The sequence below is a fragment of the Orcinus orca genome, chromosome 11, assembly GCF_937001465.1.
Source record: "Orcinus orca chromosome 11, mOrcOrc1.1, whole genome shotgun sequence".
NCBI lineage: Eukaryota > Metazoa > Chordata > Mammalia > Artiodactyla > Delphinidae > Orcinus > Orcinus orca.
Genome location: NC_064569.1, coordinates 99,465,943 through 99,492,051, shown reverse-complemented (window position 1 = coordinate 99,492,051; position 26,109 = coordinate 99,465,943). Strand labels below are relative to the sequence as shown.

At 52.5% G+C, this 26,109-nt stretch overlaps 1 protein-coding gene across 4 annotated transcripts; it reads right to left on the bottom strand.

Annotated features, from left to right (window-relative positions):
• Positions 1–538: 538 nt before the first annotated feature.
• Positions 539–25,885, bottom strand: GTSE1 (G2 and S-phase expressed 1). Of its 4 annotated transcripts, XM_049694606.1 has the most exons (11): positions 25,204–25,773; positions 18,764–18,821; positions 18,053–18,662; positions 14,951–15,124; positions 14,015–14,138; positions 12,049–12,423; positions 6,233–6,305; positions 3,775–4,005; positions 2,154–2,358; positions 1,493–1,705; positions 539–1,026 (listed from the first exon to the last, which is right to left on the bottom strand). In XM_049694606.1, the coding sequence occupies exons 1-11, from the start codon at positions 25,223–25,225 to the stop codon at positions 943–945; spliced, it is 2,169 nt and encodes a 722-aa protein (XP_049550563.1). In that variant the 5' UTR covers positions 25,226–25,773; the 3' UTR covers positions 539–942. The 4 variants fall into 4 exon arrangements, with proteins under 4 accessions (XP_049550563.1, XP_049550561.1, XP_049550562.1 ...); XM_049694604.1 differs by lacking the exon at positions 539–1,026 and adding an exon at positions 25,788–25,885 and having other exon boundaries at positions 1,567–2,358; positions 25,204–25,306; XM_049694605.1 differs by lacking the exon at positions 539–1,026 and adding an exon at positions 25,788–25,839 and having other exon boundaries at positions 1,567–2,358; positions 25,204–25,303.
• Between the last annotated feature and the right edge of the window lie 224 nt (positions 25,886–26,109).

The window sequence follows — 26,109 nt, the reverse complement described above, 5'->3', positions numbered from 1 at the left end:
GGTCCAATCAGCAGCTTTTCTACTGTGTGCTGTGAAGCCACTGAATTAAGACTGTGAGAAATGATCTATACGGATTAGTGGCTTTCAGGCCAGCTAGTTTTCAACAAATGTAAGTTAGAACAGCTCCAGGCAGGGAGTAAGCCTTCCAGTGACCCTGCCGCCCTCCTGCTGCGCGCACCCGAGGGGACCGTCCCTTGTACACCTCCTGTCACCTTGGTATCAGATAAGCCCCTCCTCTCCCACGCTTCCCTCTCCATCCCGCACCCCACCTCCCTAGAGCAGCCTCCCCTTAAGGTGTTGTCTCTGGCCCATCTCATCGGAATCACCTGGGTGCCCAGTGAAAGTGCAGATTACCAGGCCTGCCCCGGACCTGAGGGTTGGGGCCTGGGGTCTGCATTTAACCAATTTTTCTTCACACTAAATTTTGAAAATCACTTTTGTAGAAAGCAAGTCTGGATAATATAAATTGTGCATACTGATTAGTAATAACAATCGCTATGCATGTTTGAAAATCAGGATAATCTTAAACATCAGGACAGGCTTTAATACATTTCATTTATTTTACAATTTAACTTAATCTAGACTGTTTAACTTTTCATACAAACTTAATTTTAAAAATAGTCACTTGCTATTTTACATACAAAAGGTTCAAAACAAATTCTTCACCTGGAGCGACTGTGGCTCTGCTCCCAGCGTGTGAGCGGGGCCGTGAGGACGGGGGCCGTGAGGACGGAGGTCGTTGGCCGGTAGTGACCTCAGGTGGCCAAACACCCCCCAACCCCACGGCCCCGCTCCAGGCACGGCAGCTTTACTCAGGGTTCTGTTTTGTGTTTCAAGTTTTCCAATACAATTCCTCGTAAAATTTATTTCTGAGGGTGGAAAACCACTTTAGGACTGACTGTTCTTGTCACTTTGAGTGAAATGCAAAGGATTTCATTCCGCTCAGAACTTGAGAAGTGGTGACTCCACGTTTTCCTTGTCAGCCTCGGGGCTCAGCAGGATCAGAGGGGAAGCCAAGTCTATGAGCTGCAGGAGGGAAGCCAGAGGTGAACGGAGCGTCCGTGCCGCCCCTTCCCGGCCCGCAGACCCCGAAGGACTGGTCCCCTGAAGACCAGGCTGCCTGCGGCCAGCTCCCCGCGGCTCGGCACCCAGCTGCTCAGTGAACCTGGCTCAGGCCCAGTGGAAAGGCACCTTGGCCATCGTGTGTAAGCAGCTGGAGGGAGAAGACACCAAGTTCCTCAGCCGTTTCTGCTCGCGCGGCACACGTGAAGCACCCGGGGGCCCTGGCCCTGGGAGGGCTCCCGGGTGGCTTCCTGCTCGCGACTTGGCGAACTGTGCGCTCACACCGCTAACGGTGAGGCGAGCCGAGCCACGTCGCCCTCAGGAGCCCCAGTGGCCACTCTCCAGGGTCACCGGGACGTGCCTGGGGGAAGAGGAGACCCAACTGAGACCACCCAAGGCCGAAGCCAGCGAGGCCCCTGCCACACCTCACCTGTCCCACCTCGTGGCAGGGCTTGGCCACAGCCCTCCTGTCGGCGTCTGGGGTGTTTGTCAGGAGGTCGACCAGGGGCCCGCTTCCAGACCCCAAAGCCACGCTCGCCTCCGGCGTCTTGCAGAAGTCGATGAGCGGGAGGTCGCCCAGGGGTGTGGCTGCAGCCCGCAGGGTGACGCTAAGCTGATCCAGTTTGACATCCACGAGGAGAGCCTAGGCAAGAAACAAGACTGAAAGGCGATCCTAGCATCTTCTGTCAACCATCTTGGGAAGACAAGTGGCCTCTGCTTAGGTCCCACGTGACTGACAGTTTGGAAACCCAAGGAAGGAGGGCTGGGCTGGGCCCTGGTGGGGGGAGGGGCTGCAGTGGGCACCGATGGCCCTCCAGCTCGTCCGCTCCCTCCTGCCAGGGGCCAACGCTGGAGCTCCCGCTCACCCACTCCCTGCTGCCCTGCTTCCCATCTCCCACCCTTTGAAACCTGGCCATCTCCATGGTTGGAAACAGGGGAGACACAGCTTTTGTCTCCTCCAGAGGTGGGAGGTCCCGACCCCTTCCCTTCGGTGCAGCTGGCACCAGAGGAGCCGGGGTCACAGGTGACATTCCGCGGTCATCTGGGGGGAGCCCAGGACAGCACAAGTCAACGCTGTCTGCTTCTCTCACCTCACTGGGTGTTGTAGCTTCAGGTGGCTGTGCTTCGTCCAGTGCTACTTCTGTGGTGACACTTTTTGAAAACATGAAATCACTCTTTTCTGGAGAAAAGTTAAGCGCCTGTGGCACAGCAGACGCAGGAGGAAAGCTCCCATCCGGGGACCAGCCTGAGGGCCCGGCGGCGGCCCTGCTGTCACCCTCTCTCACTGGCGCAGTTCTGCGGGAGGGAAAGAGGGCATCTCATCAGGACACTTCCGAGCGACGCTCGTTTGTTTGGCTGTGGCTCGGGGAGACTGTTTTTGGAGAAGCGTCGTCCCGTGAGGAGCGGCCAGCTCTGGTTCCTGCTCCTGCAGGACGACTGCACGGTCTCCGAGGTCCCTCTCAGCGCCAGCTACCAGTCTGGATCCCACGTGCCTATGTGATGCCTTTTTCCATAAGGTATTAAAGAGGAGGAACAAGCGAGGACCACGTGCGGGCATCCCGCCTCTGTCCACGCGCTGCGGCCACGTCCACCCTCCCGCCCGGGATGCCACCTCCTTGGAAGGCCTGGGCCCGCGGACAGGTCTGAATGCCCTGGTTACACACTCTGCGGCGGGGCCGTCCCCATCCACCTGTCACCCTGCAGATATGCTGCCCTGGTGTCTGTGTTTCCTGTTAGACGGTGCAGGGAGACCCGGCCGGGCCGCCACTTCCCGCCGCGTCTCCAGGCCCAGGACAGAGTCTGCCGCCTGGTGGGCCTCAGACACCCGATGACTCGGAACCGAATTACAGGAGGAAAGCAGCAGTTTCCGTAAATTAATACAGCGTCTTTTCTTTTTAATATTTTAAAGGCTTCATAATAATTTGAAAGAATTTTTCCCTCTGCTGACGCCTGCAAACCTACGACGCATATGAACAGAGCACTGTGACTGGCCACACGATGGCCCTGTGTCTTACTGTCTGGCGTCCCTTCTCCCCCACGTGACACACAGCCCAGCACTTTCTTTTTCTAGTCTTCCGTGTCCTCACAGAACTAAACAGACATGTACATGCCCGACACCCACTGCTGGCAGATCTGCGCACTAGCGCCCCCAGCCTTTCCCAACGCTCTGCCACAGGAGAGAATCGAGGCCTGATGCCGCCCTGTGCCCGTTCAGTCTCCTGCACAGACGAAGCAGGACCAGGGCCAGCGAGTGGGAGACAGGGCAGAGGCGGGTGGGCAGCACCTTTTCCCAGGAAGCCTGAGTGTGGCCACCCTGACTGAAACCCTCAAGGGCAAGGCTGGGGGCTCTCCCTGGAACCCGGCCACAAGGACAGCTCCTGAGTGCGCAGCTCTGCCCCAGGGCTCCTCCCTGTGGGAGACTCTGGTCTCCCCCAAGGGTGTAACGAGGTCCAGGCATCCTCCCCGCCTGCTCAGGCCCCCGGCCTGGACCCGGGATGTGACGTCAGGAGAGAAACACAACCAAGGAGCAGGTGGCCTGCCTTCCCCGCAGAGACCCACCAATGGGAGGGCGTGCAGTGCGGCCAGGCTCCCCCACGCTGCCGAGAAGCGGTGATGAACCAGTCCGGCTGCTTCCCGACCGTGATTTCCCAGCACATGAGCGCTTGAGGTCTTATGAATCTGACACAGACTTTTGCAGCCTTTAACTCTTACCTCACTGCAGACTTTTTCTGGGGCTCAGAAGAAAGTCGCCGAGCAGACACACGCAGGGGAGAAGCCAGAGCCCTGGGCACAGTTTTAGGGGTCGCCAGGGGCAGGCTGGAGAGTCGACGGCTGGCAGGCGTGGGCAGGGCTGACCTGCGCCCCCTGCTCACAGGGGTCCTCACGCTGTTTTCAAGGCTCTGCGATGCTGAGGACCATCTAGCAGGAGTGCTGTGAGCAACCCTAGAAACACGAAAGTCTTAAGCAGAACAAAAAATCTAACAATTCAGCCATGCGCTAACGCAGTAGAAAGTCCATGGTTTCAATGTGGAAGATTCAGGCCAGCGAAGCCCATTAGAGCCCTGTCCTCTGAGCAGGGGGTGCGGCCACCGACCCCCCGGGAGCCCTGGCATGGGCTTCGGGTCCTCAGTGGGCCCAATCTGAGGTTCTGATCCAGTGTGGCTGCACATCATGGGTGGCATCATGAAATGCTCTCCATGGGAGCTCATAGGGATCTCAAAGTCACCTCTTGCTGGCGTTAAGTATTTCCACAAGGAAGTCCAGACCCAGGGCGGGCCCGGCAGGGCACGCGAGCTGACAAGCACTCTCCCTGTGTGCACCTGCTCCTGGGTCTAAGGCCCCTGAATCAGGTGTGAACACAGGTGAGTGACTCGGGGCACCGGATGCCTGTTTCCCACGCATCTCTCCTTCCCACCCTGGCGATACCTGCGGCTTCACCTGCCAGCGCATCCTGCCTCACTGTCAGTTTGTTTGGTTGTTGATAAAGGAGAGAGACCGAATAAAGTAAACTGTTATCTTATTAACTAAAATAAAGTCAAGGGCCTCCCGCCCACGTGGAGCCCATGGGAGGCCAGATGGCACACGTATCGTCCACCAAGGACAGTCCGCATGCTCAAGGAGAGTCTAAACGCAGACTAACATCCCCTGAGAGACAGTCACCGCAGGAGCGGGGGCAGGAGGTGCTGTAAGCAAGCTGCCGCGCCCTGCAGACTTCCGGGACCTGCCCCACGTCCGTCACTGCTGAGCACTGGCAGCTCCACCACGAACTCCAGTGAAAATAAAGACAGATTTAAACAAATGTAAGCTTCACAGTAGCCCTGGCAGGTAGGAACCGTTTCCCTGTTGTACAGGCGAGAAGACCGAGGCACAGAGAGGTGAATCGAGGCCGCCAGTGGCCATCAGGTCGGGTCTTGCTCTGAGCCGCTGTGCGAGGCGGGAAGGCGGCTCAGCGTGGCTGATACTGTAAGGGAAGCATCTGGCCCAAGCCCAGGAAGTGCCCCCCAAGTTCACATACAAGGAAATGAAGGCCCGGAGCCGCGCAGAGTGGCGGATGGCCCAGGCTGGGCTGGGGCGGACCCGGGGTTAGGCCCTGCTCCGGCGCTTGTCCTGCCCGCCGCACCCCAGCAAGGTCCGAAGCAGCGCTCCCACCCTGGCCACATGCTGGTGCCGGGACCCCAGCCTTGGGAACAGTGCTCCTGTGGGTCAGTGACCTCACTTTTGCCCCGCCCCCAGCTGACGGGCCCAGGACTGAGCTGCACTGGGCCAGGGTCCCTCCACTGTGACAGCACTCAGAGCTGGGCCAGGGCCCGGTCACCAGAGGGCCAGACGTGTGGGGGAGCAGCCCACCCACCTCAGCAGGTGGCAGTAAAGGTGGCAGCAGGAAAGCAGTCAGGGGAGGGGCTGCCCTTCGTGTGAATGACTCCCAGGCAGGCACACGTGCGCACGCGTGTTTTCTTACTGTTTGCGGCACTGCTGTGCTGTGCTTGGTTCCATCCCCGCTGGACAGATGGGGAAACGCGGTCAGAACGGTAACCTGCACTAGATCTAGACCACACAGTGGCAGCACTGGGACTCAAACCGGAGTCTGAGTGGCTGAGCCAGGCCAGTGGTCTTCAAATGGGGTGCACACGAGTCACCTGGGAGACCCTGCAGGCCCAGGGCTCCACCCCAGACCACTGATCGGAACCTCCGTGGGGGGCTGGGCGGTCTGGCTGGAGAACTGCAGGTTCAGCCTGAGGACTGGCACTCCCAGCTCCGGAGGCGAGTCTGGGGCCGCCGTCACCACGAGGGACACGAGGGCGGCTCCAAGAGACCAGGCTCAGGCCAGGCACGTGGAGCCAGGCTGTGGGTTCAGAAGTTAGTAGGGGCCTCAGTTTGTTCTCGTAAGAAAAGAGTGGCACAGACACATATACACTACCAGATGTAAAACAGATAGCCAGTGGGAAGCAGCTGTATAGCACAGGGAGATCAGCTCGGTGCTTTGCAAGGGGTGGGATAGGGAGGGAGGGAGGGAGGGAGGGAGGCGCAAGAGGGAGGGGATATGGGGACATATGTATACATGTAGCTGATTCACTTTGTTATACAGCAGAAACTAACACACCATTGTAAAGCAATTATACGCCAATAAAGAAGCTAAAAAAAAAAAAGAGGAAGCAGACCGACTCAGTACCTCCCCACCGACGTGCAGGACTGTGGCCTCTGCGCCCGACAGGACTTTGGTGTCGCACCGTCCAGGGGTTCACCTGAGATGAGAAGGGAAGTGACGGTCAGTCAGATGCGGGGCAGGTGACGCATCTGCCTTCACCAAACAGGCGGTCCTCCTCTAAGTGTCCCGTGTTCCCAAGATGCAGCGAAGACGGCACGTAAAGTAGACGAAGGCCAGACAAGCCGGAGGGAAAACCTTCCGGCCCTGGCATGTGGGAAGGGACATGTCCTCCCTCCCCGGGGACCCACCAGGCAGGGCTGTGGTGCCCAACCAGCGGGTGCAGAGGAGGAAGAGTCCTGGTCCCTCCACTGCCCTCAGCCTGGCTAATCCCCAGACGGGGAAGGAGTGGCCCGAGGGACAAGGCGGGACTCAGCAAGCGACCCCGTCGGGTCTCCCCGTGAGCCCCGCCTGCAGAAGCGGCGCCAACACGGGGGTTCCAGGCGGGCCCCACAGAGCCCGCCACCACCTCGGCTCTCGGGAACCGGGAGGGCACGAGGTCATCTTAAGACGTGACGTTATTTATGTGCCGTCTGGCGGTTGATGAGCATTTCTGCATGTGTGATCTCATCTGGTCACAAGGCAACGACCAGCGGGCTCAGATGACTGAGCCCCGGGCCGCCATCCACGGGGACCAAGTCCCAGACTCACCCGGGGGCCCCCAAAGCCGCAGGTGCCAGGCCCCCTGGCAGCACCCTGCTGTGTTTTGGAAGCCAAGGGCAGAGGCCGACCCCAGCCCCAAAGGGGAAGGTGGCCCGGGTTTCCAAGGAGGCAGGAGAGGCCCAGGCCCTGCTGCTACGGGTACCTCCCCCCCGGCCCCCCATCTCAAATCAACCTGCACCTGCCCCCTCGCCCCGTCCTCCCTCTCTGCCCCCGATCCACGTCTCTGTGCCTCTTCACGGCAAATCTTCTCAAAAGAGCTGCCCGTATGTGCTTATCCTCATCTTCCACCTCCTGTTCTTTTCAAACATTGATCGGATCAAAGTGACCCACACACCAAAAAAAAAAAACAAGAGATTCAAAATGGCAGCCTCCAGCCACACCTACCCTATTTCCACCTTGCTTGTTTCCTGAGGTGTTTACCTTCCATCTCTAAATTACATAGCCTGCTACTTCCTCGTTTTTCAAAACCTTGAGATGTCATGATATGATCCCAGCTCCCTCACAGTCTCACGGCCCCGATCCATGCGGCCGCCTGCCCTCCAGGGTTTCCGTTTTGACAACTGAGTCTAATGGAGTACACAGCCCATCTTCTCGCAGTGCCCATCCATCCCGTACCTCGAGTTCGTAAGAACTGCCTCCAGGGACTTCCCCGGTGGCCCAGAGGGTAAGACTCCGCACTCCCAATGCAGGGGACCCGGGTTCGATCCCTGGTTGGGGGACTAGAACCTGCACGCATGGCACAACTAAGAAGTCCACACGGCGCACCGAAGATCCCGCGTGCCACAACTAAGACCCGGCGCAGCCAAAACAAATAAATATTTTTTAGAAAAGGAAAAAAAAAACAAACAGAACTGCCTCCATCTCTTGCTGGTTTCTTGTTTGGGGGCCTGTGACGAAATGTCCTGCAACCTCTGTCTTTGGGAGCGTTTCCACGTGGCTGCCTCTTGGGCTCCAAGCCCACACGTTTCCTGGAGGTCTCTCTCCCAGACCGGGCTGCGCCCCTCACTCTCACCGCCTCCTGTGTTGGGTTCCCGCTTTTCAGGCCCCATAACTTCTTCTTTCCTGTTTCCTCCCTCATCCTAGTGGAAGACTCTTCAGGAGCTTCCAGAGAGTGCACAGGAGGGCAACTATTTTTGTGGAATTTTAGATTATTCAAGTGCCCTTATTATACCCCAGTCAACCAAGGCTTAGTCCAGGGCCCGAGTCCGAAGGGCCTGGAAATTACTTCCTCCCGGAGCTGCAGGTGCTCTTCCCTCCAAGTAGCTTCTGATCCACAGAGACGCCTGCCGGTCCCCCCAGGTCTCCGTCCCTCATGTGGTTCCTGGAAGCAGTCACGGTAAATGACACTCAGAACCAAGAGTGTTTTCAGAGAGTTGTACCCTAAAGGCTCTGCTGCAGGCTCTGTTCACACCGTCCCCATGGCTCCTCTGTGATGACAGCCAGGGTCACGCGGCAGCCAGAGTGAGCGGCCACCGCACGGGCAGAGCTGCACGTGCTCGACAGCAGGGTCGCGCCCCCAGCCTTGCGGGCAGACTTCGTGGAACCACTCGGCCCAGGACGAACGACGACAGGTGTGCCCGCTATGGACCTGATGTTGCGAAGCAACAGGAACAGCCTTGCGCAGCGAGCGTGCAGATGTCAGAAGGGCCGAGGGCTGAGGGCCCCGCCTGGGCAGCGGAGGGCAGGAGTCCTGTGGCTCCACACGGCTGACAGCCGGGCGGTGGGGGACCAGTCGGCAGCCAGGCAGCAGCAGCACCTTGGCCAGAGGCGTGTCGGGCTGCGGGCGTTTGGGAAGAGGAAGCAAACGCTGCTGAACGCAGTCCACGGGCCCTGCGCCAGGGGCTGCCCCGAAGGCCCCGTCTGTCAGGGCGTCCGTGTCTGCAAACACACCAGGCTCTCCGCGGCGGAAAGCTAAACTTCACCTGCAGCTGAGGCTGCTCCTCTGAGGTCCAAGCTCACACCCGGCCCACGGAGCCCGCGGGCACTGCAGACTCCACAGGTCCACACTGGACAGCTAGTCTCCACCCCGAGCTGCTCTCCCTCCGGCCCTCCATCACCATGGTGCTCCTGCCAAAGCCTCGGGGTCACTCTGAGTCCCCAAGGCCACATTGCCTCCTGGTCTCCCAGAGCGTCCCCAGGTCGGAGCCCTTCTCACCTTTGCTGCCACCACCTCCGCGATCTCTCGTCTGGACCCCAGCCAGGCGTGGGCATGGTCCTCCCTGCTCCCACTCTGGCCACAGGGCCTGTCTCTCCCTCTGCTGAGGGATCTGTTGAAGGTCATGCTCCTCCCTGCTCAGACCCTCGCAGGCACCCGCTCTCGCACGGGTATGCCGACGGCCACCTCCACGCACGGCCCAGGCGAGCTGGCCTCTGACTGCCTCTCCGTCTCCGTCTCTTCTTACCCTTCTCCTCGCTCACTAACGGGGCTGAGGTTGCTGGTTTTGATCAGTATCTGCTCCCCTCTTCTTAGAAAGACATTTTAGCTGAGTGTAGGAAAGACCCCATACCTTAGCATCGCCTGCAGGTAAGTGTGGTCACGTGACCAAGTCCTGAGCAATGACTTCCACAGAAGGAAGTGGCATGTGCAACTTCCAGTAAGTATCCTTGGAAGGTAGGGCTTTGTTCTTCACCTATTTCACCTTTCCTGCTGGTAGGTGTGAGGGCTGGAGCTGGTGCAGCCATACTAGATGATGAGGAAGAGAAGCTAACCATGGCAAAACAAGATGGAAGAGGCCCGGACCCCTAACACAACGAGAGCCATAGCAGCTCTGGAAAATTTACGTAGACTTTCAAGTGAGAGGGAACTAAACATCTATCTTGATGAAAACCAATGCTATTCTGGGCTTGTAGCAGAACCTAACCCTAACTTAACTACACCTCCCTACCACTCCAGCCTTCGTTCTGTTTTCAGAACTCGTCCAGCATCTTTCTGCCTCAGGACCTTTGCACTTGCCGTTTCCTGCCTGGACCGTTCCCCCTCTGGCTCTTCTAATGGCTGCCTTCTCCTCATGGTTCAGATCTCAGCTCAGTGTCACCTCTTGAGGGAGCCTGCACTGGCCATCTAAGCTTAAAGCACCGCTCTATCTAAATTCTTCCCCATCCTCTTTTATTCACTTATGATCTGAAAGTATACTTATTTGACATTTCTTATCTTTTACTCTTAATATGTACGTTCCACGAGTAGGATATCTGTCTCACCATTACATCCCTTATACCTAAAGGAGTGTCCAGCACTGGACAACACTCCAAAGAACGGCTCATTCTTACATAAGCAGTAACTCAAGTGAGGTTGTCACGTGTTAAAGGCCACCTGTACTGGCCAGTGAAGCTGACAACTTCAAAACATTCAAGCCACTAGAAGGCATGTGCTTGAGAGAGGGGGCCAGAGCTGCGCTCCCCCTTCATCAGCTCCATGCAACTCCTTGCATTATATACATTTATCAGATTAATTCACCTTGACCAAACGCCCCGCCTACTACTTGCCAGACACCATGCAGGGCTTTCTGCCTGGTAGCGCTGCCAGGATGCCGGGGCCGGTGGGGAGGGCCCAAGGAGGCTGGAACTGGAGGGGTAGAGTACTAGAGAGGAGGGAGCTACAGAGAGAGAAGGAGCTCTAGAAACCTGAGAGGGACCCCGAGTCCTCACTGCATAGAGAGCAGCAGCACGCACAGGGGGCAGGACTCCCAAAGAGACAAGAACCACCACTAGGAACACTGCCAGCACCACGCAGGGCTGCGAAACACACCAACTGGCCAGAGCGGACACCTCGTGGACACAGCACACTCAGGAGAGGCTCAGAAAGGCCACACGTTAGTTGCGGGGCTAAACTATCCCAAGAGCAAAGGCCAAGACCCGCCCCATCAAAGCTCTAAAAGAAGCCCCGAAAGGATCAAGTTCTCCTGAAATTTAACTGCCTGCCAAAGGAAAATTCAACTTCTTAAGGAGAGACAACAAAGTCCAGACATACAAAAATATAAAATGTATGACGTCTAGCAGACAATAAAAAGTTACTGGGACGAATTGGGAGACTGGGATTGACATATATACACTATTGATACTATGTATAAGATAGACAACTAATGAGAACCTACTGTAGAGCACAGGGAACTCTACTCAGTGCTCTGAGGTGACCTAAATGAGAAGGAAATCCAAAAGAGAGGGGATATGTGTATACGTATAGCTGATTCACTTTGCTGTACAATACAAACTAATACAATATTGTAAAGCAACTATACTCCAATTAAAAAAAAATTTTTTTAAGGTAAATCTATAAACATTAAAAAAAAATTATTAAGCATGTGAAGAAGCAGGAAAATGTGACCATAACCAGGAAAAAATTAGTTGATAAAAACAGACCCAAAATGATGGAGAAGATGGAATTAGAAGAAACAGACTTTAGAACAACCATTCGAAATATGTTCAAGAATTCAAAGGAAAACATAAAGACCATGAGGACAAAAATGGGGAAACTATAATGTCAGAAATGAAAATTTAACTGGACGGGCTCAAGGGCAGATTAGACACACTGCAGAAAAAGCTGTGTACACATGGGGACGAGATGGTAGAAACTATCAGAACTGAACCACAAGACAAGAGGCTGGGGTGGTGCGGGGAAAACACAGCTTCGGTGACCTAAACGACAACATACAGAGGCCTACCACACAGGTAACTAGAGTGCCAGGAAATGAGGCGAAGCAAGAAAAAATACTTGAAGGAATAATGGACACATTTTTTTCAGATTTGATTAAAAATATCAACCCACAGATCAAAGTAGCTCAAGAACCCCCAAGCAGGATAAACACAAAGAAAACCATATGAAAATACCTAATAATCGACATGCGGGAAATAACAGGAGAAAATCTTAAGAGCAGCCACGCGACAATGACATGTTACATAGAGGGCAGGAATATAATACAAGGTAAGAAGTTCACTGAATTATCCAACACAAGGAGAATTAGAAGACATATATAAAGTGCTTTAAGTAAAACGAAAGCAAAGAAACCACCATCACCAAAACCAACAATTTTTTAAATTTTAAATATAATTCGTTCAATATTTTTAAAGCACATTAAAAAATAAATAAAAAAATAAAAACACATTAAAGTTCATCTATTACTTACCAGTAGAACACTCGGGAATTTTAAACTGATTTGTAGCGGTGGGCATAACCCTCGCCTTGGAATTCAGACAGGAATCGCGCCTTCTTGTAGTCCCGGTCTTATTCATCTGAGAAGATTGTGACAAACTGAGATGAGAGTTCAGCCCGGGGCCTCCCTGTCCTGGACTCTGGGGTTGGGTGAGAGCTGCTCTGGTGGGTGCCCTGGGCTGCTCCGCTGTCGACTCAGCAACTCCGGGCCTCTGGCTCTGCCTGCAGGACACGCCTGCAGGGCCCGGCTGCAGACACAGCCGTGGCAGGACAAGCCCCGTTCTGCCCGACTGGCTGGTGTTGGACTGGGAACTGTCCGCAGGAATGCCTGGACGGTCCCTTGGCTTCGCTGGAAGAGGAGACACAAAATCTGGTTATCGCTCAAGCCGATGTTACTTTTAAATGATGAAGTTATTTCTCTCTCTCTGACACACACACACACAAGATATGCTAATCTACCTTAAAATATTTTCAAATGAGGAAAATTACTTATTTCTATCATGGTGATTTCCATATTAAAAAAATATGACATATGAACAATATTCTTTATGTCCATCAGGCAACATCCTCAAACACGGGACAACCCAGATTGCTCGTGGCTTAGCTGAATGTAGTCTCAGGCGCCAATTCCGGACACAATTACCAAGATGCATATAAGGATACGTAAGTTCAAGCTCTCCTATCTTCATTGATCATGTCGACAGCAGAAAACTACCCTAGCTGAACAGGTGAAAATGGATGGTCTAGACACATGCCTCACCTGGCCAGCCAGGGAGGTGGGGAGGAAACATGAAGAGAAGACAGTCCTCACTGGTCGGTTCCTTTAAATTACAAGGAAGTTAGGTCATATCAATTATGAGCGTTACTTAAATCAGCATAGTAGATAAACTAGGGTGAAAATACTCAGCTGCCAGCATACGCAATACAGAGCTCAATCTGGTAAAAGGTTCTTAAGAGAAATTTAAGAGAATGACTGAAGCCACAGCTCACGTTACACCGTGTTAACAGTTTCACAGTGCTCTCCCCATCACACTATGGAATCTGACCCTGGTGATTCTGCTACGCACAACAGAGAAATATACACTCACCAGAAGCCTCCCCTCAATCCGTCTCAACCTTTCCCAGAGGCAGGACCAGAAATCGTAAACAAAAATGGTGCTGATGCCCAGAACCATTACAGCAAAACAGACCTCACAGCACCTAATGTCATGGAACTTTCTTTCACTGAACACATGCCACATGCGAGACACAGGAATGAGACTTTACGTGGTTCTTCTAAGGCCCACAAGGACACCGCCAGGGAGGTGTCATCCCCTCAGTTTGTAAAGATACAGGAACAACTTAAGTTCTCTTAACCACCAACTAACAGGGTTCCAAATCAGATCAGTCTCATCCAGGAGTTTAGACTTTTCACGTTTTGTATACAAAATGCACACCATGCTGCCTAGCCTATGGTCAGAGTCTACACAGCCAATATAATTTGAAGAGAGTTTCGTCCTAAAGAAAGAGCAGGAAGTCGAATGCCTCTCCCCGTAGCCTCCTAGGGTTTCTTCCCTACCGCTAGATGGCACCCTTGGCTTGCAAAGATTAAAAAGGAGCTTGAATTTAAACAGGTTTGGGAGTACAGACTTAAATACACACACAGGAGTTACAGGGATCCTATGCCCTAGACGATCTGGAACAGACCTACTTTAAAAAAATCTGTGTCTAATCACATGACTGAGGCCGGCCTCAGCGTCCTTCCAGGTCCGCTGGCACCAGGAGAGCGTGCCCACTTTGTGACTGCTTATCCTACCCTGAACCAGGACTGCCCATCAGAGGAGGACAGGGACCCCAACAGTCTCCCCTGCCCCAGACCACAGCAAGCCTTCCAGAACCTTCTGCTAAGTGGTTCTGTGACAAGTCTGGCAGGAATGGACAGCGCTCAGGGCCGGCCTTACCTTTGCCAGCCGCTGGAGAGGCACACACGCTGGCACTCACTCCCGAGACGGACCCTGAGGAGGACTTTCTTGCAAGACTGCCAGCACATCCAGGTGGCTTTAACATGGTTTTCTTCAGCCCAAACTAAAACAAAGACTTCATTACTACCCATGGCTTATTACTGCAAAAGTGGGGTTTTAAAATGGCTTTTAATAGTTTACAAATTGTCTTGAATTTAAGGAAGAAAAAGGTCAAGCAGTACTTCCCACGGAGTGGCCGACAAAGCCCTGCGTGAGGAACCCCTGGCAGCCTGCTCACGGCAGATCTGGGGCCTGGACCCTGGCCTACGGAGTCAACAGCTGCGAGGCCCAGCACTGGGCAGCCTTAACGAGTACCACCAGTGACGTGGCACTTTTCACAAGCACACACAGCTCAACGCTGGAAAATAAACAGCAAAGATGTGGACGGTAGTCCCCATGCCTGTGAGGGGCTGCAGTTTTCAGAGCACCGACGTTCCATCTCCTCGGTGCACGGACGCAGTGAGGGAGACCCTGTGCTCAGAGAGGCTGACGTTCCTCAGTCCATTCGGCTCCCCGGGGGCAGAGGCCGGCCCCTCACGCATGCCAGGCCTGTGTGCCCTGCATTTCGCCAAGCTGCCTCTCCTGTCTTCAACCGGGTCTTATTTTCAACCTCCCTAACCTATTTTCAACCTCCCTAACCTTGATTTTAATCAAGACGCATCCCACGTGGGGGACTTCCCTGGCGGTCCAGAGGTTAAGACTCTGCGCTCCCACTGCAGGGGGCCTGGGTTCAATCCCTGGTCGGGGAACTAAGATCCCACATGCCGCATGGCGCGGCCTGAAAAAAAAACAAAAAGACACGTCCCCTGTATACAAAGCGTCCCCTTATTCCCTTCGACCACAGGCCAAAGCCCCCCTCGGCACTGGCCAACCCACCTTGTTTGGAACAGGGAGCGACCGCTTGCCTTGGACCACGTGGTTTCCACCAGCTGGCAAGCTAGCGATGATGTCCCGGGCGGCACATGGCTTGTCAGGGGGCACGCTGCTGTGGGAATCCTTTTCATTTAGGATTTTCATCCTGGAAGGACCAGCTGGTTTCTCTTTCATGGGCTGAAAAATTGTAAATTGAAACGTGAGAACTACTTAGTCTTTCACAATGTACAGATACACGAAGGCTTCAGTTAGAGCAACTGCAGCCACCATCCATCTCCCAACACATGGTCCTCAGTTCATCACCTGGATGGGGCTTCCCTGGTGGCGCGGTGGCTAAGAATCCGCCTGCTGATGCAGGGGACACGGGTTCAAGCCCTGGTCCGGGAAGATCCCACATGCCGTGGAGCAACTAAGTCCATGCGCCACAACTACTGAGCCTGCGCTCTAGAGCCCGCGAGCCACAACTACTGACCCTCGTGCCACAACTACTGACGCCCGCGTGCCTAGAGCCCGTGCTCCGCAACAAGAGAAGCCACTGCAGTGAGAAGCCCACGCACTGCAACCAAGAGTAGCCCCTGCTCGCTGCAACTAGAGAAGGCCCGCGCGCAGCAACGATGACCCAACGCAGCCAAAAAAATATTAATACAATAATAAATAAAATTCATCACCTGGATGGAAAGGAATATGGCGGCTCACTTCCTCCGCCAAATTACCAGACAGGATGGTGATGGAGCTGGCTTCCTCACTGAACACAGGGCGAAATAATACCAAGACAGACCATTAACAGGAAGAATTCCTCTAGAGCGCCTCCTCAGTCAGGACTCATATTTAAGGGTGATAATGAGGAAACTGGTTCCAGTTACATAAAGTTTAAAATGCTGTACAGAACGGAATCATTCATTAAATGGTCATGCCCTCCACCAGAGGGGCTGCTTAACTGCAATAAATCTTCATTTAGGACTGAGCAGAGTCCAACAGAGAACAAATTCCTGACATTCAGGTACAAGGGCATTCATGGAACAAATCCACGCTTCCATAAGCAACCCCTCACACGAAGACTTCATAAGAAGCAAAAGCAGCTCATAAAGCAGTAACCTTCTCTTTCCTTTACACCATTTTTTAAATTGAGACACACTTCCCGTAACATAAAATTCACCATTTAAAGTGTGCATGTCTGTGGTTTTTATACTCTGTGCTGTGCAGCCACTTACAATGTAACTGTAGGCCATTTTTGTTGCTCCTAAAAGAAACTCGTGGCCATTAGCGGCCACTGCGCACTCCCCCAACCTCCCAGCCCAGACAGCCACAGACATACTGTCTCTAGAACGGGGCCTGCCTATTACGGTCACTTCCTGTGCCTGAGGCCGTGCGGCATGGGGCCGTCTGCGCTTGGCTTCTTTCACTGACCTAGTCCCCAGGGTCATCTGTATGTAGCTTCCCATGTGCAAGCCCTCCATTGCTTCATGGCTAAAAATACTCCACGCACGGAGAGACCACATCTCCCTGATCCATTCATCAGCTGATGGGCATCTGGGTTGGTACTGATTTGGGGTTATTATGAATGCTGCTGCTATGAACATTGCTACACAGGTTTTTGCGTGGACATACGTTTTCAATTTTCTTGAGAATATGCCAGAGTGTGGAGATTGCTGGGTCATGTGATAACTCTATGTTTAACTTTTCCAGGAACTGCCAAGCCAAACTGTTTCCACAGTGGCCGCACCACTGCACAGTCCCATGAGCGATGTACATCCTCACCAACACTTGTTGTTTTTTCTCCTAACTACGGCCATCCTAGCAGCTGCCTTGCAAAGACACTTCTAAATAGTACAATCAAGTGGTCCAGCTGTGTCTAGAGGCGATCCTCACAGGGGTGACCTGTGTCAGTGAGTCACTCTGGATGTGAATGACTCTCCCCACAGAAACAATGTGGGGAGTGATGGGGGTGCCCAAGTGAGCTCAACCGCTGCCTAGGGGTCCAACTAACTCCTCACTGACCAAAAACTCAGCTCTCTGGCAATAGAGCACTACTTAGGACCAGGAAAATAAAAGGACCCAGAAGAAGCAAAATTATACCCCAACTCCCTGTCCTGAGTCCACGGGTTACGCACAGAACCACGTTGCTTTCATTCTAGAAACATCATTTCAGAAATTTACATCCAAATGATTTCCAGGAAGAGGAGTTTGCATGATTAAAGGAGCAGTCTCAGCCCTGGGGAAGCAATGGTCGCACGCCCCGTTGGTGCAGGGCTCTGCATGCCAGACCCACTTTCAGCTTGGTTCAATGCTGGGTTCTGATAGTAGGGAGTCGTGTGGTTCCGGAGATGTGCTCGTAGAGGGAAGCGATTTTCTAGGCCCTTGCTGGGTGTTCTGCATCGACCTAAACCTGCTAACAACCCCACAAAGCATCATTCCTCTCTCACTGGCTCGGAGAGCTGAAGCCTGTTGCCCAGGGCAGCGGAGCGGGGAAAGGGCGCAGGGCAGGCTCCAAGCTGCTCCTCCCTGAGGCAAACCCAGGAGGCGGCTGTAATCTGACACCCACCCTCTGCTGCCCCAGAGCCCTCCCACAAGAGCCGCTCGGACTCCCGCTTCCCAGAGATGGCTGGCCGCACCCCACTGCCCCCTCCCAAGGCACTGCATCCACTCATGCCTGGGAGGGAACAATCTAAACTCAGTCATGGTTAAGGAGGGAGACCAATGGCCATTCCCAGAGGGGGGATTTTTGGAAGAAGTTGCTTGTTAACGCACATAAAATCCCTAACGGGTGGAATGCCCAGTGCTGTAACAAAACAGAAGGCAAGATCTCAAACAGAATTGAGGAGAAGGTGTTTTTAAGTCACCACAGCAGCGAGGCAGCCCCGCCCACGGGCCCCAAGCCCCGCCCATGCGCCCCAAGCCCCGCCCACGCGCCCCAAGCCCCGCTCTCCGCGCCACTGGCACTGCTGCTCCTGGACTTCCCACGCCTGCGCTTCGGGGCCTCAGAGCAGCTGCGTTCCCAGGTTCCTCCCCACAACAGTTTCTGTTCTAGGGCACAAACCAAGCGGGCTCAGAAGCACGGCAGCGGCTGGCTCCCCAGATAAATGTGCTGCTGGGGGTCGTGGCTACCTTCTCCAGGGCCGAGGGAATGCTTTTTCCTCTAAGAGACGAGGCTCGCGGCAGCAGCAATTTGCTGGTGACCTTTTTCTGAGCGCCAGCCTGGTCCGGAGGGTGAGCAGCGCCTGGCTCCACTGGCAAAGAGGAGCACGAGGCGTGCGGTGGCCCCGGCGTCTGGGGGCGGCTCGCCTGCGCAGGAGCAGCCGGCAGGGCCGCACCCGAGGGGGGCTGGGAGCCCCAGAGCGGCGGTCCCCTGGAGGGGCTGTCCGGCAGGTGGTACGTCTCCCTCTTCAGTGACTTGGGGCTTTTCTTCGCTTCATTTTCCCTCTCAAAGAGGTGTATTTTTAGTTTTGATTCCTGTATGAATCCTTCCACTGCCTGGCTCCCGGGGCCTTTGGGCGTGGCAGCTGGGGTCGCCTTGGCTTTGCTGTTGCTTTGTATCTGTAAGGCCAGTAAGTGAGCTTCTTTATAAACTTCCACAAACTTTTCCCCAGTCAGAGGACTCCAAGATGCTGGCAGAGGAGGCTCTTCAGGAATCTGATGATTTAATTCTAAGCCGGCAGCAATACATCTTTCTTTATGGCCAACAGGTCCAAGAAAGACTTCATCATCTTCATTGGCACTATTTTATCAGAAAAGGATTATTAATAACACGGGCATTTAAATGAAAGATTAACTGAACGTGGTTATACAAAGGCCAGGGAAGAAAACTCATTTGTTTACCTTGAAGAAGACAATGAGAGATCAAAGTCAAACTTTTCATCAGCCAAAAGAAGAGTATCTGGGGAGGAGAAAGTCAGTCGTTACTTTAGGGATGGGCTGCTAACGAGAAAACATCACCATAGTCTCTACAGCTGTCAAAACTAGTTTGAAATCTCACTTCCAAAAGTGTGACATCATTATTTTAATAGCCACATTTTCTTAAGGGGCGTTAGATTATCTTATTTTTTCCATTTCCTTTTAAAAGCAGCATCAGCCATTCTGTGTTTGCTGAGCTGCCACCAAAGCCTAAGTCCTTATTTTTCAGCCCTTATTTTAAAGATATAATCGGAAATGCATTCGCCGAGTCATCGGAATAGCTTTGCAAGACTAGGTAAGTCGTTTTCTGGTATAGAACAGTTTCAAAAGACCAGCTGCCTCAGCTCCCCTAGAATTAAATTCCCCATGTACGAAGTGCACCTAGTCCTCTTTCAGAAGCAAATTCAGCGTTACTCAAGCGCACGGCAGGGCTCCATGCATACCTGTCGACTGTCGCCTCTCCTTGGAGCTCATCCTGAACGCCCAGATAAAACTGCTCCCCGTGCCCTGTCCACCACAGTGCCTTCCCCAGCCGTGCGTGTCCACGAGCCTCCACTGACAGACCACGGGCTCTGGGGCAGCGGGTCCCTCGGCTGGGACGGCCGCTCGCTCCTCCAGCTTCACACCCCACTCCACTCCTGTCCTCCCCTAGGGCTCCTGCAGCCCCCGGCCGGACCTCTGCCTTAGCACCCCATCCTGTAAATGTCTCTCACCAACCAGGCTGTAAGCTCCTCCAGGACAGCAAATGCCTGCTAACTCTCCCAAACTCCCCAATGTCCAGCTAAGGGCCCGGACTCGGCAAACATTTATCAAAATGCAATAAACTGCTATTTCAATACTATAAACTTCAGATACCACTTTCACAAATCTTACTTTATTTGATCCTAATAAACAATGCACCATGCTTATCAAAACCATAAAATTTAAAAATATACTGATAGCCTAATTAGGTCCTACTTAGTCAATTCAATTAATCCTAACTACCTAATCAAGGATAAGCTAGAAAGCACAATTGCACAGAAGAAATAAAGAGAAATAGAGAAAGAGATTAAAAGATTCATAAGCTAGTTTGCTCAACTCTGTGCACATAAACCTAAGAACTTGGCTGACAGAGATAATGTTCTAGGAAATAGAATATTTTTTGTATTTAAATGATTAAAATCGATTTATTTGCAAACCTGACTCCAAAAGAAAGAAAAAAAAATCTTAATAGTTCAATTATCACAAAGTAACTGGAGAAACATTAAAGAGCCATTCTCCCCAAAAAAGCACAAGTCCTAGACAGTTTCGCAGGATGATTCTATCAAACCTTTCAAGAACATGTCATTCCAAAACCATTTATACTGCTCCAGAGGACAGGAAAAGAGAAACCTTCCAGATTGCATCTGTGAAGCAAGCACAACCGTACCAAAAACCTACCAAGTTTGCTCTAGAAAGAAAACTAAGGACTTGGCTTGTGTCAACATAAAAGTCCTAAATAGGCATATTTGCAAACAGAACCCAGCAACACATTAAGAGTCGATGATGATGCCTCTATCATGACCAAGCGAGGTTCAGCCAGGACCTCAGGACTGCAGGACAGTTTAGTTTCACACAGTCTAGTAGCATGATCACATTACTAGACCTAAGTGGGAAGCCAGGGTCACCTCCACATACACTGACAAGGCACATGACAAAACGCAACATACACTGTTGACTTTAAAAGAACTACAAAGAAAGTAATAGACATATTTTATCATATAAGGAAGTACCCATTTCAACCCAAAAGCCAAAATTAGATTTAATGGGATACCATCAGAAGCATTCCTCCTAAAGCCAGGAGCAAATACATATTATCAGTTAGGATAGATTAACTTATGCTGAAGTAACAAACAATCGCCAAATCTCAAGTGGCTTATAACAGCAAAGCTGTATTTCTCACTCAAACTGTCTGCCAGGGCCCCATTCCATGTCCCCCTCACTCCAGAACCCAGGCTGACGGAGCCTCCACCATCCGAAGCGCTGCTGGTCTTCATGGCAGAAGAAAGGGAAATAGCAAATTCCACATTGGGTCTAAAAGACCTACAAGTGACACATAACATTCCCCTTTCACTGGACATCTGAGGCAAATCCAACTTGAAGTGGGCAGGGAAGTACAATTCTACCATGTATCCAAGAGGAAAAAAAAAAAAGCAGAAATACTGATGAACAGCACTACTGACTACCATCTACACATAAATTAACCAGCAAGCCCACATCAGGCTTAATGGAAAACTAAAGAAGTTCCTTTAACGCTGGCAGCGTGGCAAGGCCATCTACGGTCACAATTCTTCATTATGGTGGATGCATTAACCAACACGATTAGACAAAGGAAAGAATTTGGAGGTTAAAATTACCACAATGCCCAGATGCTATGATTACAGACACAAGACAAATCAAGAAAATCAACTAAAAACTATTATAAATTGTAAACGGATAAAAGCACATGGCTGACTAAATTATTACACAACAATCAACAGCTCTCAGGACATCCCTGGTGGTCCAGTGCTTAAGACTCCGCACTCCCAATGCAGGCAGCACGGGTTTGATCCCTGGTCGGGGAGCTAAGATCCCACATGCTGCACGGCACAGCCACAAAAAACAAACAAACAAACAACACCTTTCACATCTAAAAAGAACGGAAGATACAGTGGAAGAAAAGACCTCATTTACTGTAGCACCAAGGAAATGCAAAACACCTAAGAACAAACCTAACAAGAAATATGCAACATGGATATAAAAAAAAGCTTAGTATATCATAAAGGTAACATATCAAATAAAAGGGGAAAGCGGATTATTCAATTAATGGTATTGAGATAAACTTGATAACCTTTTTGAGGGGGGAAAATATATGTATCTAAAGTTTGATCCATACCTCATACCATACCAGAACAAATTCCAAATAAGTCAAAGACTTAACTGAAAAAATGAAACCCTAAGGGAACAAGAAACCATGGGGAAATCACTTTGTAACCTGGTGTGCAGAGGTCTAACTATGATACCAAACTGGAAGCCATAAAACAAAAAGTTGACAGTCCAATATATTAATAATTTAACATCTCTGCATGGCAGAAATAACCATGAGCAAAGTTAAAAGAAACAAGCAGGGAAAAGAACACGTGCAGCTCACGTCACAAAGGGCCAACTGGTGAACAGTGCTGCAAGCTGTAAGGAAACAACTAAGGCAGAACGGAAGAACAGACAAAGGATATGAACAGAGGAAATTTACGGGAGATAAAATGACATGTTCTTAAATATATGACCAGAAGTCCGGCCGCACTCAAAAATAAGAGTAATGAAAAATCCTGAGATTCCGGAGATTCCACTTTTCATTTATAAGACTGTTAAAAATCAAAAAGGTTGATCTGTAAGTTACTACAGCTCTACAGAGGGTAACCTGGCAGTATCTACTAAGTAAGAAATGCACATACACTTTGACCCAGAAGTCTCCCGCTGTCAAGTATCCCCTATTATTATTATTATTTTTGGCTGCGCTGCACGGCTTGTGAGATCTTAGTTCCCCGACCAGGGATTGAACCCGGGCCCTCAGCAGTGAAAGCGCCAGAGTCCTAACTACTGGACCGCCAGGGGATTCCCCCCACGTTATTTATTGCAGCAGCATTTGTTACAGCAAGACAACAGACACAAACTAAATGTTCCCGGATAGCAGAGAGGAGTACAGCACAGCCCCACAGCGGAATGGAACACTACTTAGGCTCAAAAAAACAAAAAGTAACACTTCATATACTGATTTACAAAGATCATCAAGATAAATTAGGTGTAAAAGCCAAGATGCAGAACAGAGCTCTATATGCTACAGAAAGGGGCTCAATGACACACACTGCCTTGGCCTCGCACAAGTTAGGTCTGGACCACCCAGGAGGCCAATGACATCAGGGGCCTTTGGAGGTGGTAACTGGGCAGCTGAGGGATAAAAAGGAGATGGAGACGTACATTTCACGTTTTACGTGTCTGAACCTAGGAAGTCATTTCTACAGGTCACTGCTACAGACTTCCATCTGTCTGCTGTGGAGAAAGGAATCCCGGACCGGGAGTCAGGGGAAAAGCCTTCTACATCAGGCTCCGCGACTGGCTCCGAGTGACCTGGGCTGGCTGCCTTGTCCATTCTGCAAACTCGGGCCATGTGCTCCCCTGGGAGTGCACTGTCCAGTGGGCACACTAAGTGAAAGGCAGTGTGGTGAGGGGCCAACGTGGAGGTGGGGACACCTCTGAGGAAGTGGCCAGTGGCAGGAGGAGGTGGAAACATAGGTAGGATCAGATCCCGGACAGCGTCCAAGCCATGACAGGCTTTTACTTTACCCAAAGTGGGACAGGAGCTATTGAAGGGTTTTAAGCAGAAGAGAGATATGCTCTAACTTTTATGTTTAAAAGGTTACCCTGGGGGCTGTGTACAGTGTATCAGAAAAGAAGCAGGTAGTATCTACTGAAATTACAGTGCACACACTGGAAATTACAGTGCACACTCTGCAAAATATACAAGTAGGTAGGGACTTCCCTGGTGGCACAGTAGTTAAGACTCCACGCTCCCAGTGCAGGGGGCCCTGGTTTGATCCCTGGTCAGGGAACTAGATCCCACATGCCGCAACTAAGAGTTCACATGCTGCAACTAAGGAGCCCATGTGCCACAACCAAGAAGCTGGTGAGCTGCAACTAAGGAGCCTGTCTGCCGCAACTAAGACCCAGCACAACCAAATAAATAAATAAATATTGAAGAATAAAATAAAATAAAATACTTATGAATAAATATTAAAAAAACAAAAAAGTAGGTGGAGGTGAGTTAACATGGCTGAGACCAAGGTGGTGGCATTTGGGTGGAACTGGAAAGGGGTAGATGGATCCAAGCTATATGGTGGAAATGACAATAACTGATGATTGAAGGAATGTGGCAGCTTCACAACTTTCACAGCTGGGTGAATGGAGAGGCAATTTACTTCCATTAGAAAGACAAAGAGCCTGCTAAGAATGGGGTGGGAGCCAGGTACCTGCTGAGTTAAGAGGTGGGAGACATTTATGTGAAGATGCCAAGTACAAGGGCAGGTGAACACACAACGCCAGAGCTCAGAGGAGAGGCTGCGCTCAAGACAAAATGTGGGCACCACCAGAAAGGAGAATGGATTTAAAGCCGTGGGACTGTCTTAGAACCTGTGCGGGGAAGTACAAAGAGACCCCAGACCAGGTCCCAGAGAGAGGAAGAGAAGTCTGCAAAGAGATGGAAGTACACCAGCCAGGGAGGCAGGAGGAAAACCAAGATGCCTCAGAAGCCAAGCAAGGAAAGTTTCCGGAAGGAGAAAAGGTCCAAGGTTACTGAGAGGACAGAAAAATGAGAGCAGATTTGGCAACACGGATGTCCTCCGTGACAGATAAAGGCAGCTTGAGTGGAGTGTCGGGGCACAGGGGGTTGGCAGAGGTTGAAGGATGTGAAAAAATAGTGAAGATTCTTGAAGTCTGGCTCTGAATGAGGCACACGGCAGTGTGGAGAGGGAGCGGAGGATATGGGACAAGTCAGATAATGGGACCTATCTGCACGTCGATGATGAACGTGAGTTAATGGACAGGCAAAAAACTAAGGATGCGAAGGGAAGGTGACAGAGGGCTGAAGGCCTCAGGAAGCAGCAACGGGGGATTCAGCGGGCACATGGAAGGGCCTCGGAAGGGGGGATAGAAGAGGAAGGGGGAGAAGACTGCAGCGGCAAATACTGTTCTAGATCCAATGAAGCAGCACCGATGACTGGCATCCTCTAGGATGGCTTCTGCAGAATGGAGTAGTTAAGGATACAGGGAGACCCAGTCTACTCGCATGGGTGTTGTGAAGAACAAAGGATAAAGGATGTCAACACGCTTTAGCAGAAAAAGAGGGCGTGGCCCTTAACTCATTCTGTGAGTCTGCTGTCACCTCCACACTCAAACCTGACAGGAACAGAACAAGACAGCAAAGTTACAGACCAGGCTCACTCACTAACGTGGTGGCCAAGATCCTGAACAAGTCTCGGCCAACAGAAACCAGCAACAAGCAAAAAAAAAGGCAACCTCAAATCCGATTCCACAAATATCCGAGTGCCTATCAAGTGTCCGGCACTGAGGACACTGCAGTAAATAAAACCGACAAGAATCTCTGCTGTGACAGAAGTTAAACCTGGGGGGTAAAGGGAATGTAGAAAAGCGGAAAATAAAGAAGTTAGAGGGATGCAAACTCCCTGAAGACAGGGACCAGGAGTTCAACGGGTGCAGAGCACGGGATGAGCCGTGAATAAATAAACGAGTTCTCGCAGGACCTGCATCTTCCCTGAGCTCCCCGAACCAACAGCGCTGTAGTCACAGGGACGTACCATCCTTCTTGGGAACCTCCATCTCCGCTTCTCGGGCCAGGCTGGCTGAAGGCACGTCGCTGCCGTCCCCTCCTTGCGCGGCGAGGGCTGTCAGAAGTCACTGCTGGGACCAGAGGCAAGAAGGTGAGCGGGTGTCAGAGCCCAGGCCCCGGGTTCCTCCAGCCCCCGGGTTCCTCCAGCCCCAGGGAAGCCCCGCAGCGTGGGCCGCTGCAGCTCGGACTAGGCAGAGGGGGCTGGCGGCCGCGGCGGGTCAGGGAGGGACGGGGATGCCGGTAGAGGCCACCTGAGCCGCAGCCCGAGGCCCTCCGCGACGCACACCCCGGGCTCGCACGCCTCCGGGCCGGGAGCTCTGGGGCGGCGCCGTCCGAGAGAGGCCTGAACGCCCCGGATCCAGACCCGGACAACCGAACTCCTGGGCTGGACTGCTGGGGGCTTTGGTTTGCCCCCAGGGCGACCCCGTCCTCGCCGCACCGCGCAAGGGAAACCCGCGGCCCCCCGGCCGAGCCCCTGCCGCGCCCGAGTCCCCCAGGATCCCCGGCCCGAGCCGCCTGCCACGCCTGAGCACCCCGATGGTGCCCCCTCACCCAGAGCTGCCGCGACGCTCCGGCCGACGCGCCTCCGTCCCGGGTTTAAACGCGCCGCGGCGGACGCGCTGCGGGCTGCTCATTGGCCGGTTTGAAAGGCCGCGGCGCCCGGTGCATCCTGGGGTTTGTAGTCGGAGTCACGGAAGAGGAGCGCGGCGCGCGTGCGCACTGCTTCCAAGCTCTTTGCTTGGCCGAGGTCCGCCCCGGACCTGCGGCGAACCCGCAGCGTGGGGCAGGGTTCCCTAGAGCTCGCGTGGTGTCTCCGCAGTCTCGGCATCAGGACAGCTACACGTTGCAAGGGACATGGTTCTGATCCCAGCTC

What these genes read in the sequence shown, in the direction of transcription:
- GTSE1 (XM_049694604.1), bottom strand. Translation starts at nt 25,225, where the DNA reads ATGGAGGTTCCCAAGAAGGATG. An exon ending in GGAGGTTCCCAAGAAGGATG is followed by an intron (nt 18,822 to 25,203) that starts GTACGTCCCTGT and finishes TCTCCTCCCCAG; the next exon opens with ATACTCTTCTTTTGGCTGAT. An exon ending in CAGAAAAAGTCTGCAGTGAG is followed by an intron (nt 2,359 to 3,774) that starts GTAAGAGTTAAA and finishes TCCCTCCCGCAG; the next exon opens with AACTGCGCCAGTGAGAGAGG.